This window comes from Eptatretus burgeri, chromosome 6 (assembly GCF_056783735.1).
Source record: "Eptatretus burgeri isolate ZD-2024b chromosome 6, Ebu_testis_v1, whole genome shotgun sequence".
Taxonomy (NCBI): domain Eukaryota; kingdom Metazoa; phylum Chordata; class Myxini; order Myxiniformes; family Myxinidae; genus Eptatretus; species Eptatretus burgeri.
The window spans coordinates 4,538,870-4,552,500 of NC_140966.1; the positions used below are offsets into that span (position 1 = coordinate 4,538,870).

Genomic DNA, 13,631 nt, shown 5'->3' on the forward strand with positions numbered 1-13,631 from the left:
TATATATATATATATATATATATATATATATATATATATATATATATATATATATATATATATATATATATATATATATATATAACACAATATCTCTAAAGGTTATTGATGGATTTGGACGAAACTTGGTGGACAGGTTGTGAGTGCCACAAGGAGGAATTGATTTAATTTTAGTGAAGATCCGGATACGAGAATTATTTAATTTTCAAGTGATTCTTCACCATTGAGAGATGGGCCCAAAAATGATATAGCATGATGTCTCAAAAAGTTGCGGGCGGATTCAGATGAAACTGAATCATCTAGATAAAAGAAGATACACACTGATAAAAGAATTTATTCGATTTTGGTGAAGATCCGGATCCGATTTTTTTTTATTTTTTTTATTTTTTTTTTAAGTGATTCTTTATTGAGAAAGTGATTGAGAGATGGTGCGAAAAACTATGTATAGTGTTGTGGATCTGAGCTTTGAGGCTTGCCACGAGGGGAAGCACTCGGGTCCTTCCCAAACGACTGGTCCTGAGGCCGCTGGTCACAGCTCACTCCACTCACCAAAGTAGTGTCAAAATGTAGGGTTTGATGCATTAATGTGTCCTATTTCTCAAAGTCACAATATTCGTTCGCTTACGCTCACTCATATTTCTCCTTTTCAAACTGGAACACATTACTGCGTCAAACACCTCCCTTTTGACACTACTCCCCTGCCTGGGGCTGGGCTTCACCTCCCTTTCACATGATCATTTATTTAACCAAATTGAGTCGTCAAATGGAGATCCTATAAATATTTGTGTTTTATTTTCAGGAATAACTTAATTTATTTATCAATTAAATGTAATGCAGCAGTCGCATGTTAAAACCCCCAACCCCATTTGTTATTAATACTTGTACTGTACTTTAAACCCATAAGGTAATGTATTTATTTCATCACTCATTATATATCTTTTCTCATCAAATGCTGTTCGAGCTTTCTTACTAACAGTCTCTGAGAATATTTCATGTTTATAATTTCTAAGAGGATTCATCTCTTTCTCTTCCAGATGCATTCAAATTAATGTTGAAAGTTCATGGTCTCTTTTAATACACTCTTCTTTGGACCTTCAAGTATCTTTGTTGAGCAGAGATGAAATGACAAACCTCTCTTCATGCTCTTGTCTGAGCATATTTTGGTACCACTCATGTACATTAAACTTATACAGTATTTTACTATGAAGGATTATTGCAATATGTCAATACTCAAGTGTTTGTGCGGGCGAGCGGAGGCATACCCGTCGACTGCGTGCAGTCGAATTACTCTGGTTTACTCTTGTTTTTCTTTCTACATTTGACACAATAACTCATTTATTTATGAGAAAAATTCCTTCCGAGTGCGAAAACCTTTTAGTTTCAAACCTTTTTAGTGTAATACCTCCAATCTTTTTTTCAATCTCACTGGTTTCCATATTTTTTATATTTATTCATTCTCTCCCTTCTCTCTCTTCTCTCTTCTCTCTTCTCTCTTCTCTCTTCTCTCTTCTCTCTTCTCTCTTCTCTCTTCTCTCTTCTCTCTTCTCTCTTCTCTCTTCTCTCTTCTCTCTCTCTCTCTCTCTCTCTCTCTCTCTCTCTCTCTCTCTCTCTCTCTCTCTCTCTCTCTCTCTCTCTCTCTCTCTCTCTCTCTCTCTCTCTCTCTCTCTCTCTCTCTCTCTCTCTCTCTCTCTCTCTCTCTCTCTCTCTCTCTCTCTCTCTCTCTCTCTCTCTCTCTCTCTCTCTCTCTCTCTCTCTCTCTCTCTCTCTCCCTTGCCTCTCTCTCTCTCTCTCTCTCTCTCTCTCTCTCTCTCTCTCTCTCTCTCTCTCTCTCCCTTGCCCCCTCTCTCTCTCTCTCTCTCTCTCTCTCTCTCTCTCTCTCTCTCTCTCTCTTCTCCTTGCCCCCTCCCTCTCTCTCTCTCTCTCTTCTCCCTTGCCCCCTCTCTCTCTCTCTCTCTTCTCCCTTGCCCCCTCTCTCTCTCTCTCTCTCTTCTCCCTTGCCCCCCTCTCTCTCTCTCTCTCTCTTCTCCCTTGCCCCCTCCCTCTCTCTCTCTCTTCTCCCTTGCCCCCTCCCTCTCTCTCTCTCTTCTCCCTTGCCCCCTCTCTCTCTCTCTCTCTCTCTTCTCCCTTGCCCCCCTCTCTCTCTCTCTCTCTCTTCTCCCTTGCCCCCCTCTCTCTCTCTCTCTCTCTTCTCCCTTGCCCCCTCTCTCTCTCTCTCTCTTCTCCCTTGCCCCCTCCCTCTCTCTCTCTCTCTCTTCTCCCTTGCCCCCTCTCTCTCTCTCTCTCTCTCTTCTCCCTTGCCCCCCTCTCTCTCTCTCTCTCTCTCTCTCTTCTCCCTTGCCCCCTCCCTCTCTCTCTCTCTTCTCCCTTGCCCCCTCCCTCTCTCTCTCTTCTCCCTTGCCCCCTCCTCTCTCTCTCTCTCTTCTCTCCTTGCCCCCTCCCTCTCTCTCTCTCTTCTCCCTTGCCCCCTCCCTCTCTCTCTCTCTCTCTTCTCCCTTGCCCCCTCCCTCTCTCTCTCTCTCTCTTCTCCCTTGCCCCCTCCCTCTCTCTCTCTCTCTCTTCTCCCTTGCCCCCTCCCTCTCTCTCTCTCTCTTCTCCCTTGCCCCCTCCCTCTCTCTCTCTCTTCTCCCTTGCCCCCCTCCCTCTCTCTCTCTCTCTTCTCCCTTGCCCCCCTCCCTCTCTCTCTCTCTCTTCTCCCTTGCCCCCCTCCCTCTCTCTCTCTCTCTTCTCCCTTGCCCCCTCCCTCTCTCTCTCTCTCTTCTCCCTTGCCCCTCCCTCTCTCTCTCTCTCTCTCTCTCTTCTCCCTTGCCCCCTCCCTCTCTCTCTCTCTCTTCTCCCTTGCCCCCTCCCTCTCTCTCTCTCTCTTCTCCCTTGCCCCCCTCCCTCTCTCTCTCTCTCTTCTCCCTTGCCCCCTCCCTCTCTCTCTCTCTCTTCTCCCTTGCCCCCTCCCTCTCTCTCTCTCTCTCTTCTCCCTTGCCCCCCTCCCTCTCTCTCTCTTCTCCCTTGCCCCCCTCCCTCTCTCTCTCTCTCTTCTCCCTTGCCCCCCTCCCTCTCTCTCTCTCTCTTCTCCCTTGCCCCCTCCCTCTCTCTCTCTCTCTCTTCTCCCTTGCCCCCCTCCCTCTCTCTCTCTCTCTCTTCTCCCTTGCCCCCTCCCTCTCTCTCTCTCTCTTCTCCCTTGCCCCCCTCCCTCTCTCTCTCTCTCTTCTCCCTTGCCCCCCTCCCTCTCTCTCTCTTCTCCCTTGCCCCCCTCCCTCTCTCTCTCTCTCTTCTCCCTTGCCCCCCTCCCTCTCTCTCTCTCTTTTCTCCCTTGCCCCCTCCCTCTCTCTCTCTCTCTCTTCTCCCTTGCCCCCCTCCCTCTCTCTCTCTCTCTTCTCCCTTGCCCCCCTCCCTCTCTCTCTCTCTCTCTTCTCCCTTGCCCCCCTCCCTCTCTCTCTCTCTCTCTTCTCCCTTGCCCCCCTCCCTCTCTCTCTCTCTCTTCTCCCTTGCCCCCCTCCCTCTCTCTCTCTCTCTCTTCTCCCTTGCCCCCCTCCCTCTCTCTCTCTCTCTCTTCTCCCTTGCCCCCTCCCTCTCTCTCTCTCTCTCTCTTCTCCCTTGCCCCCCTCCCTCTCTCTCTCTCTCTCTCTTCTCCCTTGCCCCCCTCCCTCTCTCTCTCTCTCTCTCTTCTCCCTTGCCCCCTCCCTCTCTCTCTCTCTCTTCTCCCTTGCCCCCCTCCCTCTCTCTCTCTCTCTCTTCTCCCTTGCCCCCTCCCTCTCTCTCTCTCTCTCTTCTCCCTGCCCCCCTCTCTCTCTCTCTCTCCCATTCAAGGTGAATGAAACCTTGCATTTAATGTGAATTAGAATGATACCTCTCTCTCTCTCCCTCTCTCTCTCTCTCTTCTCCCTTGCCCCCCTCCCTCTCTCTCTCTCTCTTCTCCCTTGCCCCCCTCCCTCTCTCTCTCTCTCTTCTCCCTTGCCCCCCTCCCTCTCTCTCTTCTCCCTTGTAGTCCGGGAGCTAGGTGAGATTTGTTCAACATGGAAGGTGCAGAAGGTTTCGGGTGCCAGTGCTGTAGAATTAGGTTAGGGGACCCCAAAAACCCGATTCTTAAGTTACGCCAGTGGTGGGTGGGGTGGGGGTGCCACCCCAAAACGCACCCCAAATTGTATTTGTTCAACATGAAGGGTGCAAATATCACACCAGTGTCATTTGGTAGAGGAAAGTACACTGAATGAGAAAATTGAACTTAAGAATGGGATTTGTGGTGGAGAGGGTACTTTAGAACGAGGTTAATTAACTGCTAATTAGACATTTATTTAACATAAAAAGGTGCAAGTCTAAAACAAACATTAAAATTTACCCAAAGACAATATAAGTTTTATTCATCAACTTAAGAATGTAATTGGTGGTGGAAAGTGTACTTAAGAAAGGGCAAAGGTCACGGATGAACCATTTTTGACTTGATGACCCTTTTTGCAGGTTTTCAATTCACAAGTTCACAGAAATGTTGTTTATAGAAAGATGCAACAGGGTCAAATACAAAGTCAATAAATCTTGGGCCACCAGTCTCGGTAAAATGTAATTTTAAAACGAAAGTCGCACTCTTTTGACCCCTTTAACCAATTAAAATTCTAATTATCATAAAAAGTGCGTGAATGAAACCTTGCATTTAATGTGAATTAGAATGATACTATGTATGAACACTAACTTGAGAATGATATTTCTGGTGGTTAAGGTACATAAGAAGGGGTTGAAGGTAAGTTTGCACCAAGTGACCCCTAATTAAAATGCAATCAACATGAAAGATGCAACAGTGAAACCAGTCCCTAAAGCTTGAAATAGGTACATAGATTCATGATCACTAACTTAAGAAGGGTTAGTATGGTGGTCAAGGTACTTAAGATGAGGAGATAGACCAGTTGGCATGATTGACATCAATTTCTTTTTTTAATGATTTGGCATTCCATAGCTCAAGTCAGTGCTGCCACCTATTTTCAAAGATTCCTGTTACAGGTTACATCCATTTTAGCATGTTATATGAGAATCTATAGGTGAGTTTAAGTAGACTACATGTTGGCCTATATCAGAAGTTAGACTGTAGGCCATGCCATCAGGCTGGCTCCTATTGCATAACTCTGATCCAATGTATGCAGCCTAATGGGATGCCGAGTGTACAATAATCTAGTTGAGTGTTTTGTGTATTACTGAAGCAATATATGTGTGGTAGGCATGCAGGTGGCAGAAGAGGACAGCGGGTCCATCCACACGCCCCACTTCCCAATATATAATTTTTGGCTTCACGGTTCACCCATGTACCGGTACCCTTCCCTGATTTGTTGAACTATTTTACCCCTTCTGACCCTTTCCCTTTAGTTGCAAATCGATGATGGGGTGTATCAACGATCATGTTCTGAGTGGATGTTTCAGAGACTGCTCACTTGTTTTACGATGTGCTTTGCCTACCACCAAAACCAACATTCCTTTTATTCCAGAGCCCTGATAATGGATTCATCTAATCCATCAGAACCTGGTACATCTGGTGCTCGAGTAGCAGACGCCAGAACATGCATCCTTCACATTGAACAGCCATCTACCAGTACCAGTAGCGAGCAACCAAGCCCTGATGTTTTGTCCTTCAATCCTGAAAAATGGGCCGTTGTCAAAGAAGCTGCATCCAAGAGGGCACTCAAGAGGAACTTCAAAGGCTCAAAATACTTTCAAGTCGTCCAATCGCTGCCAAATAACATTGCTATATCTCAAGGATACCACGTCCAATGCTACAAGAACTTTACTGCTGTTCCACAGACTGGTGTGACTGTGAGTACCCCTGCTCCAAAACAACTACGTTCAAATATTCAGTCGCCACCAGGTTCATGTCCATCGGGTATTTTCCCCATGAAGTGCCTTTTCTGCAGGAAAGTACGACGCAAGAAAGGTAGCACAGAGGAAACCCTCACTGCATGTGAAACGAAGCAGGCAGAATCAACAATCAAAGCTGCTGCTTTTGCAAGGAATGACTATAGACTCCTAGGAAAAGTTGCAGACGTTGACTTTGTAGCTAAGGAAGTGAAATATCATCATAGTTGCAGACGTCTCTACATCAATTTGGCATCTGTAAAATCAACCAGCTGTGAAACTGGACAAAAGAAGTCCAATAATAAAGCACTCCTTTGTATAAATGAATATATTGAAGAGTGGGTTATCAAAAAACTTAGGCCAGAATACCTTGTATCTCTTTACAGCCGATATGTAGAAATGTGTGAGGATGCCGATGTGGAGCCAATTACATCTGCTCAAAACTTGTCAAAGAATCTACTGAAAAGATTCGATCAAATTGAAATGCGTTGTGGTAAATCACTCAAAAGAGGTGATGTTGTGTTTGTGAAAGGGTTGGGTGAAGCTGCTCTCTCTTCGGCTTTTGATTGCATTCATTCATCAGAGGCAGCTATTCGAAAGGCTGCATTAGTTTTGTGTGAATCGATCAAAGCAGTGCAGAGAACTCCCCTACCAGACAATCCTAGTCTGAATGATCTGAAGACTGGCGAAGCTCCAGTTCCAGATCTCTTGCTGTCATTCTATAGGGTTCTGTATGGCGGTGCAAATCCTGTAAAATATAGTGATAAGGTTGAATGATATGTTGCCTCATCCAGCCAAGATGCACTTTTTATTGTGAGAAATGGCAATGTAAAACCAGGTGAACATATTACTCTTGGCATGGTAATTAAGTCAATGACAGGCAGCAAAAAGCTGGTAAGAATATTGAACAGGTTTGGACATATTGTCAATTTTCATGCACTTAAAAAACTTGAGACAGCACTGGGGGAATCCATACAGGCTAGACAGATGGCATGTCCAGAGGGTACTGTTGTAGGGACACCAATGGGGCTTGCATTTGACAATTTTGACGAGTTAACTGGGACACTATCTGGTGGCGATACTCTCCACGATACCATGGGTATACTCTATCAGAACAAGACCCCACAAACTCGAGATGAATCAAATGGTAACGCAACTCCAGAAACAGAGAAGCCAACAAAAAGGGCAGCAAAACGGAAGTTATAAGTCATGGAACAGCCCATAGAACCGTATCGAAAGAAACCACAAATGCAAATGTTCGAATATGCTATCAAGGATATCGCAAGTCGACCTGACGACCGGAAACGTGGTGAAGACATGGACACCCTGAACAAATTTACAACCAAGATGTACGGTCTAAAGGGAAAAGTTGTCTCACTCAATGACCATCGCTACAACATATTTGAAAAGACATATAGACCAAAGGTCAGAGCTGAGAACTGCCTAGCGAATCTGAAGGGCATTGATGCCAGTCTGATTCCTCCCTGTGAATCCGAGGTTTCCAAACGCATAAGCAGATCAACATTCGTGGCAAAGATGTGGGCCAATGCTGACAAATCAGAAATCTGCCAGCATCCATCATCAGCTGATGGGTGGGAGTTGGTGGATGATCAATATGAAATCACTTGGTTCGATGGTCCTCAACTTCCAGATTCTTTGACCTCAGACAAAGATGATGCCTTGGATCCAGAAAGCTCTGATGACAGCGACTTCAGCATTTCTTCATCTGATGATGAAGACTGCCTATCTTCTGATGAAGATTAGTTGTGCGGTAGCTGAAATGAAACAAACACCAGGTCCTATCTCTGCCAAATACATGATGCCATGTTTACCCTCAGTGCTGGTAATACAATGCAAATTGACCCTTTGCCTGGTAAAAAGTGACTGAGCTCACAAGCAATGTTAAAGAATTTTTCAGAATATCACAAGGGATGTTCAATATCATCAACAGTTTGTTACCTGTCATTGATTGATGCCAAATGGTCTATTGATGTTGAGTTGATGTCAATCATGCCAACTGGTCTATCTCCTCATCTTAAGTACCTTTACCACCAGACTAATCTATGTACCAATTTCAAACTTTAGCGACTGGTTTCACTGTTGCATCTTTCATGTTGATTGCATTTTTAATTAGGGGTCACGAGGTGCAAACTTACCTTCAACCCCTTCTTATGTACCTTTACCACCAGAAATATCATTCTTGAGTGAGTGATCATACATAGTATCATTCTAATCCACATTAAATGCAAGGTTTCATCCTCGCACTTTTTATGTCAATTAAAATTTTAATTGGTTAAAGGGGTCAAAAGAGTGCGATTTTCGTTATAAAATTACATTTTACCGAGACTGGTGGCCCAAGATTTATTGACTTTGTATATGACCCTGTTGCATCTTTCCATAAACAACATTTCTGTGAACTTGTGAATTGAAAACCTGCAAAAAGGGTCATTAAGTCAAAAATGGTTCATCCGTTACCTTTGACCTTTCTTAAGTACACTTTCCACCACCAATTGCATTCTTAAGTTGATGAATAAAACTTATATTGTCTATGGGTAAATTTTAATGTTTGTTTTAGACTTGCACCTTTTATGTTAAATAAATGTCTAATTAGGAGTTAATTAACCTCGTTCTATAGTACCCTCTCCACCACAAATCCCATTCTTAAGTTCAATTTTTTCATTCAGTGTACTTTCCTCTACCAAATGACACTGGTGTGATATTTGCACCCTTCATGTTAAACAAATACAATTTGGGGTGGCACCCCCACCCCACCCACCACTGGCGTAACTTAAGAATCGGGTTTTTGGGGTCCTCTCACCTAATTCTACAGCACTGGCACCCAAAACCTTCTGCACCTTCCATGTTGAACAAATCTCACCGAGCTCCCGGACTATTGCCTCTCTCTCTTCTCCCTTGCCTCTCTCTCTCTCTCTCTCTCTCTCTCTCTCTCTCTCTCTCTCTCTCTCTCTCTGTCTGTTCTCCCTTGCCTCTCTCTCTGTTCTCCCTGGCCTCTCTCTCTCTGTTCTCCCTTGCCTCTTTCTCTCTCTCTCTCTCTCTCTTCTCCCTTGCTCTCTCTCTCTCTCTCTCTCTCTCTCTCTCTCTGTCTGTTCTCCCTTGCCTCTCTCTCTGTTCTCCCTGGCCTCTCTCTCTCTGTTCTCCCTTGCCTCTTTCTCTCTCTCTCTCTCTCTCTCTTCTCCCTTGCCTCTCTCTCTCTCTCTCTCTCTCTCTCTCTCTCTCTCTCTCTCTCTCTCTCTCTCTCTCTCTCTCTCTCTCTCTCTTCTCCCTTGTCTCTCTCTTCTCCCTTGCCTCTCTCTCTGTTCTCCCTGGCCTCTCTCTCTCTCTGTTCTCCCTTGCCTCTTTCTCTCTCTCTCTCTCTCTCTCTTCTCCCTTGCCCCCCTCTCTCTCTCTCTTCTCCCTTGTCTCTCTCTCTCTTCTCCCTTGCCCCTCTCTCTCTCTTCTCGCTTGCCTCCCTCTCTCTCTCTTCTCCCTTGCCCCCCTCTCTCTCTTCTCCCTTTCCACTCCCCCTCTCTTCTCCCTTCCCACTCCCACTCTCTTCTTCCTTTCCTACTCCTTTCTTTTTTATCCCTTTCCTACTCCGCTCTCTTCTCCCTTTCCTACTCCTCTCTATCTCTTCTCCCTTTCCTACTCCTCTCTATCTCTTCTCCCTTTCCTACTCCTCTCTCTATCTCTTCTCCCTTTCCTACTCCTCTCTCTCTTCTCCCTTTCCCGCTCCTCTCTCTTCTCTCTCTTCTCCCTTTCCTGCTCCTCTCTCTCTTCTCTCTCTTCTCCCTTTCCTACTCCTCTCTCTCTCTTCTCCCTTTCCGACTCCTCTCTCTCTTCTCCCTTTCCGACTCCTCTCTCTCTTCTCCCTTTCCGACTCCTCTCTCTCTTCTCCCTTTCCGACTCCTCTCTCTCTTCTCCCTTTCCGACTCCTCTCTCTCTTCTCCCTTTCCGACTCCTCTCTCTCTTCTCCCTTTCCGACTCCTCTCTCTCTTCTCCCTTTCCGACTCCTCTCTCTCTTCTCCCTTGCCGACTCCTCTCTCTCTTCTCCCTTGCCGACTCCTCTCTCTTGCCTCAGTTTCTTCAACTCTTGCCAGTATTGTTCAAGGTTTTAACCTGTTCTCTTGTGAGCAAAACATCAATTCTTACTGCTCCTTTTCTCTGAATTGTATTAACGTTAATCATACAAGGCTTTTAATTTTGAATACAAGATGATAGTTCATTAAGATTAATTTGATTAACATATACCCCAGTTTGCACTTTATGACTCATTTATTTATCAAAAATTATGTGAGACTAATCATAACACCATTATCTGTATTAATCTGTAATTCTGTTTCTTCCAAAAGTAAACAATATGTATCAACTTCTTCACTCTCTCCTCTTTTAATGTATGGGGAAGTATCCACTCGATTAGACTTAATAGTTTCCTTTTGAGCGCTTAGGGCAATTGCATAGATTGTATCAAGTATTTTTTTAAAATTCATTTTTTTAAAACACTACCATATCCAAAATAGGTTCTTTATTTCCATTGCTTTCACACACCTTTTGGTAAGATTGGATGCTTCAGCATAATCATTTTTTCTCCCAATCAATATCCAATCCATCTCTTGGATAAAATGTTCCATCCAGAGAAACACGAATTTGTTTCACTTTAGCATTATCACTCAACACATTATCCTTATCAGAAGCAGTATCTCCATCTGGTTTCTTAAAAATGAGCCATTGGCATCGCGGCTTTCCTTCGAGAACACCCAAGTTCCACGTGTAAGTGGTTTGGTTTAGTTTAATGTGTTGACATCTTCTTTTAAGTTATGATGCATTCAGTGGTTTGTTTGAGTTAAGTCTTCTATTCAACATCTCTTCTGTTTTAAGATTAGGAGTATATTCACGAATATACTAACTAATTTCATTAATAACAAATTTATTCTGATCACCAAAAGCAATTCGCAGCACCAAAAAGCAATCTATTTTCATTATCATTCCTTTGTAGTTGAAATCTAATTTTCTGTCCAATCAGAACTTTATATAATCACAAAATCCGAATATACCATTAAGAGGAACTACCATGGTAAAACTATTACTTGCTTTTGTATCATCATTATACATTGCCTTTCTTTGAATATAACCAGGGTCTGTGTTTGTTCCCGTTGCCATATGAGGAATAAAACATTTGACAGCCCCCTTAACCATTCTATCACTAGATGAATATAGTGTAAATTTCATCATTTCAGATGTGGCAGAGACAAAATCAACCACTTCAATTTCTTGTGTTCCAATATACAAACAAACACTATCAAACATTTTCCAGAAGAAATCAATTATGAGTGTAGCATTTGTGTTATTTCCAGCCTGAGTGAATGTAAATTTACACAACAAACTTTTGGCTAGATTCAAATAAGTTTGTTGATTATTCACTTCAAAACTTTTTGTTCCATTTGTATTCCAGTCTGTTCCTGTTATAGCATTTACCTTGAAGTAATCTTCTTTTTTGGAAGAGTTTGTGATGACAATGGTATCATCCAAATCATAGATACTATCAATTGCTTCCATACTTGTATTTATTTCATTAAAAAAAGATGTTAACTTTTGAACCAAGTATTTGAAATATCTTCTGTTGTTCTTGGGGAAACAACTGAGTTTTGCCTTTCTTAATTTCTTTTATTGCTTGCAATATATAGGATTCCTTTTGGGCATATTTTCTACTCTTTGTAGCACCTGTTACATTTCCCACATCAGAAGCAGTTGAACCAATTAGATCTTTATGTTTAAGAAGAGTTGAACCTATACCCATTAGAGTATCAATTATCCCATCTCATTTTTTTTCTAAATTGATGTCCTTCACCCCGTTGTCTCTTAGGTTTATAGTATCCTCTACCAAGATACATACCTTCACCCTTATAGTATGGGGAAAGGAACATCCCATCCCCTGTAATTATTTTATATTTTCCCAACTCGTGTTTCCTCACAATAACCATTGTGTTTTGGAAGATTAGTTATTGAAAAACTTCACGTCGGTGAATTCTGATGGATATAATTTCTCCATTAAAAGAAATCGTGCGATTATCTTTGTCAGTTATCCTAACATTTACTCTGTATATGGTTTTTCCTGACACAGGGAGATAAACCAGGTTTTTGGGTTCCATATTGAATTTATAACCAATTGGGGTTGAGTATGCACTGAATGAAAATATTGTTGCGAATTCACGCCCGCCGGCGTGCGAGCGGCCACGTAACTCGAATCGCGGCACGTCGCCCACCGGACGGACAATTCCGTCGTGACCCTCTCGGACTAACGCCAGGAACTAGTCACGGGTGGGCCTTTCGGCCTCACCACGATCGTGCTAATCGGCCCCCCGCGTGGGATAGGGTTGTTCGCCAAATTCGACCTACCTAAGTACCCACACGGAGGGTAGACCGGGCGATCGCACCTCGCCGCAGGTCGACTTCGGACACGGGCCACTTTAAGCGACCCGTTCCGTACTATCGGGATAACCGAGCGGTGTTATCGTCAACCTCGACGGTTCCGATTAATTATCGGGCGTATTTAGCCCACTACCAACCCTTTACGTGAAGTAAGATGGAGATTCAATTGAAGAAAAGACGAAGCGAAATGGGAAAAACAGTTCAACATGAGGCACATTTATTCCGCGGCACACGGAGAGCACACATATACAATTACAACAATTATGCACCAAAAGCAATTGCAACAAAAGAAGCACAACAATGCAGATCTACTACCGACTATGCGAGCACACGGCAACACTTACACAGTTTTACTTTACAGACGGCGCCGACAACACATGTACTCAAAAGCAAAAGAAAAGGGCAACCCTCAACTACTAGTGGGCAGACGGGGCTGTGGGCGAGAGACCGGGTGGAGCCTACCCGTCTTGTGATGAGCCGCAAATGCCGCGGCGGTGCCCCGACTCCGCGCTCCTCCGCGGGTTTCGTTGGCACTGCTTGGAATGGGGTGGGAACGGGGCCCCCTTTCCGCACTATCTCAGCGCGGGGGGAAAAAGGGGAGAATTGTTGATGCTCTGGGGAAAGAGGATAGCTGGCTTGCTTGGGTCCCGCGACGAGCGACTCCACTGCGACCTCGACCGCGCTCCCGGCTTCCCCTCTCTGCAGCTCCCCGACAGACTCCGACTCTCCTCCAGACCCGTCTTGACTGCTGCTGCCAGACTCCACCGCCGCCACACCTCTCCAACTCGCCCGAGCCCAAAACCCTGACTGAATTCGCCCCGCGCTCGGCGCTTTATAGTACGGCAGGAGAACCCATATGCAAATTTCCGGATCAGGATGAGCTCGGGGGCGGAGCCACGCTCGCCCATTGGACGGAGGAAAAGTGGGCGTGAACCTCCCCTGATCCTCGAATTTGCATATATCGATTCCACTCCGACGCGCCTGGAGGCGGGGCCAAATCGCCCCGCGCTTGCTGATAGGACGGAACAGAAGTGGGCGTGTATCATTCCTGATCCGACTTTTCCTCAGAAAGGCCGCTTTTTGCACCCGTGGCTCAGCGCGCGTCCCGCACGAGGCCAGTACAGCCTGACGCTCGGCGTTCACAAGTAGTGCAGGAATGGCCGCAGGAGAAGAGGTGAAGGTGGTGGAGGGTTTATTGTGGTGGTTTATGGCCATGGCGACGCTTGGAATGGTGGTGATGCGATGTTTGCGAGAGCGAGTTGTGAAGGTAAAGGTCGTGGCTGTTGGCGTTGTTGTTGTTGTGAAGCGGCGTTGCGGTTGGTGGTTGTTGTGTGATGGCGGTTGAGACGTTGGTTCAAAATAAAGACAGAACAGAAAAA

The 13,631-nt window shown here is 44.9% G+C and overlaps 2 protein-coding genes across 3 annotated transcripts in view; both read left to right on the forward strand.

The window, feature by feature from the left end:
* VPS8 (VPS8 subunit of CORVET complex) overlaps positions 1-13,631 on the forward strand; it is a 166,390-nt gene that overhangs the window by 39,949 nt on the left and 112,810 nt on the right. The gene's annotated exons all lie outside the window — the stretch shown is intronic.
* Positions 3,935-7,389, forward strand: LOC147024153 (uncharacterized). The gene has a single exon (XM_085883775.1). The coding sequence runs from the start codon at positions 5,389-5,391 to the stop codon at positions 6,601-6,603; it is 1,215 nt and encodes a 404-aa protein (XP_085739901.1). The 5' UTR covers positions 3,935-5,388; the 3' UTR covers positions 6,604-7,389.

Excerpts from the sequence above, each read along its gene's own strand:
- LOC147024153 (XM_085883775.1), top strand. The coding sequence starts at position 5,389 with ATGTTTCAGAGACTGCTCACTTGTTTTACGATGTGCTTTGCCTACCAC.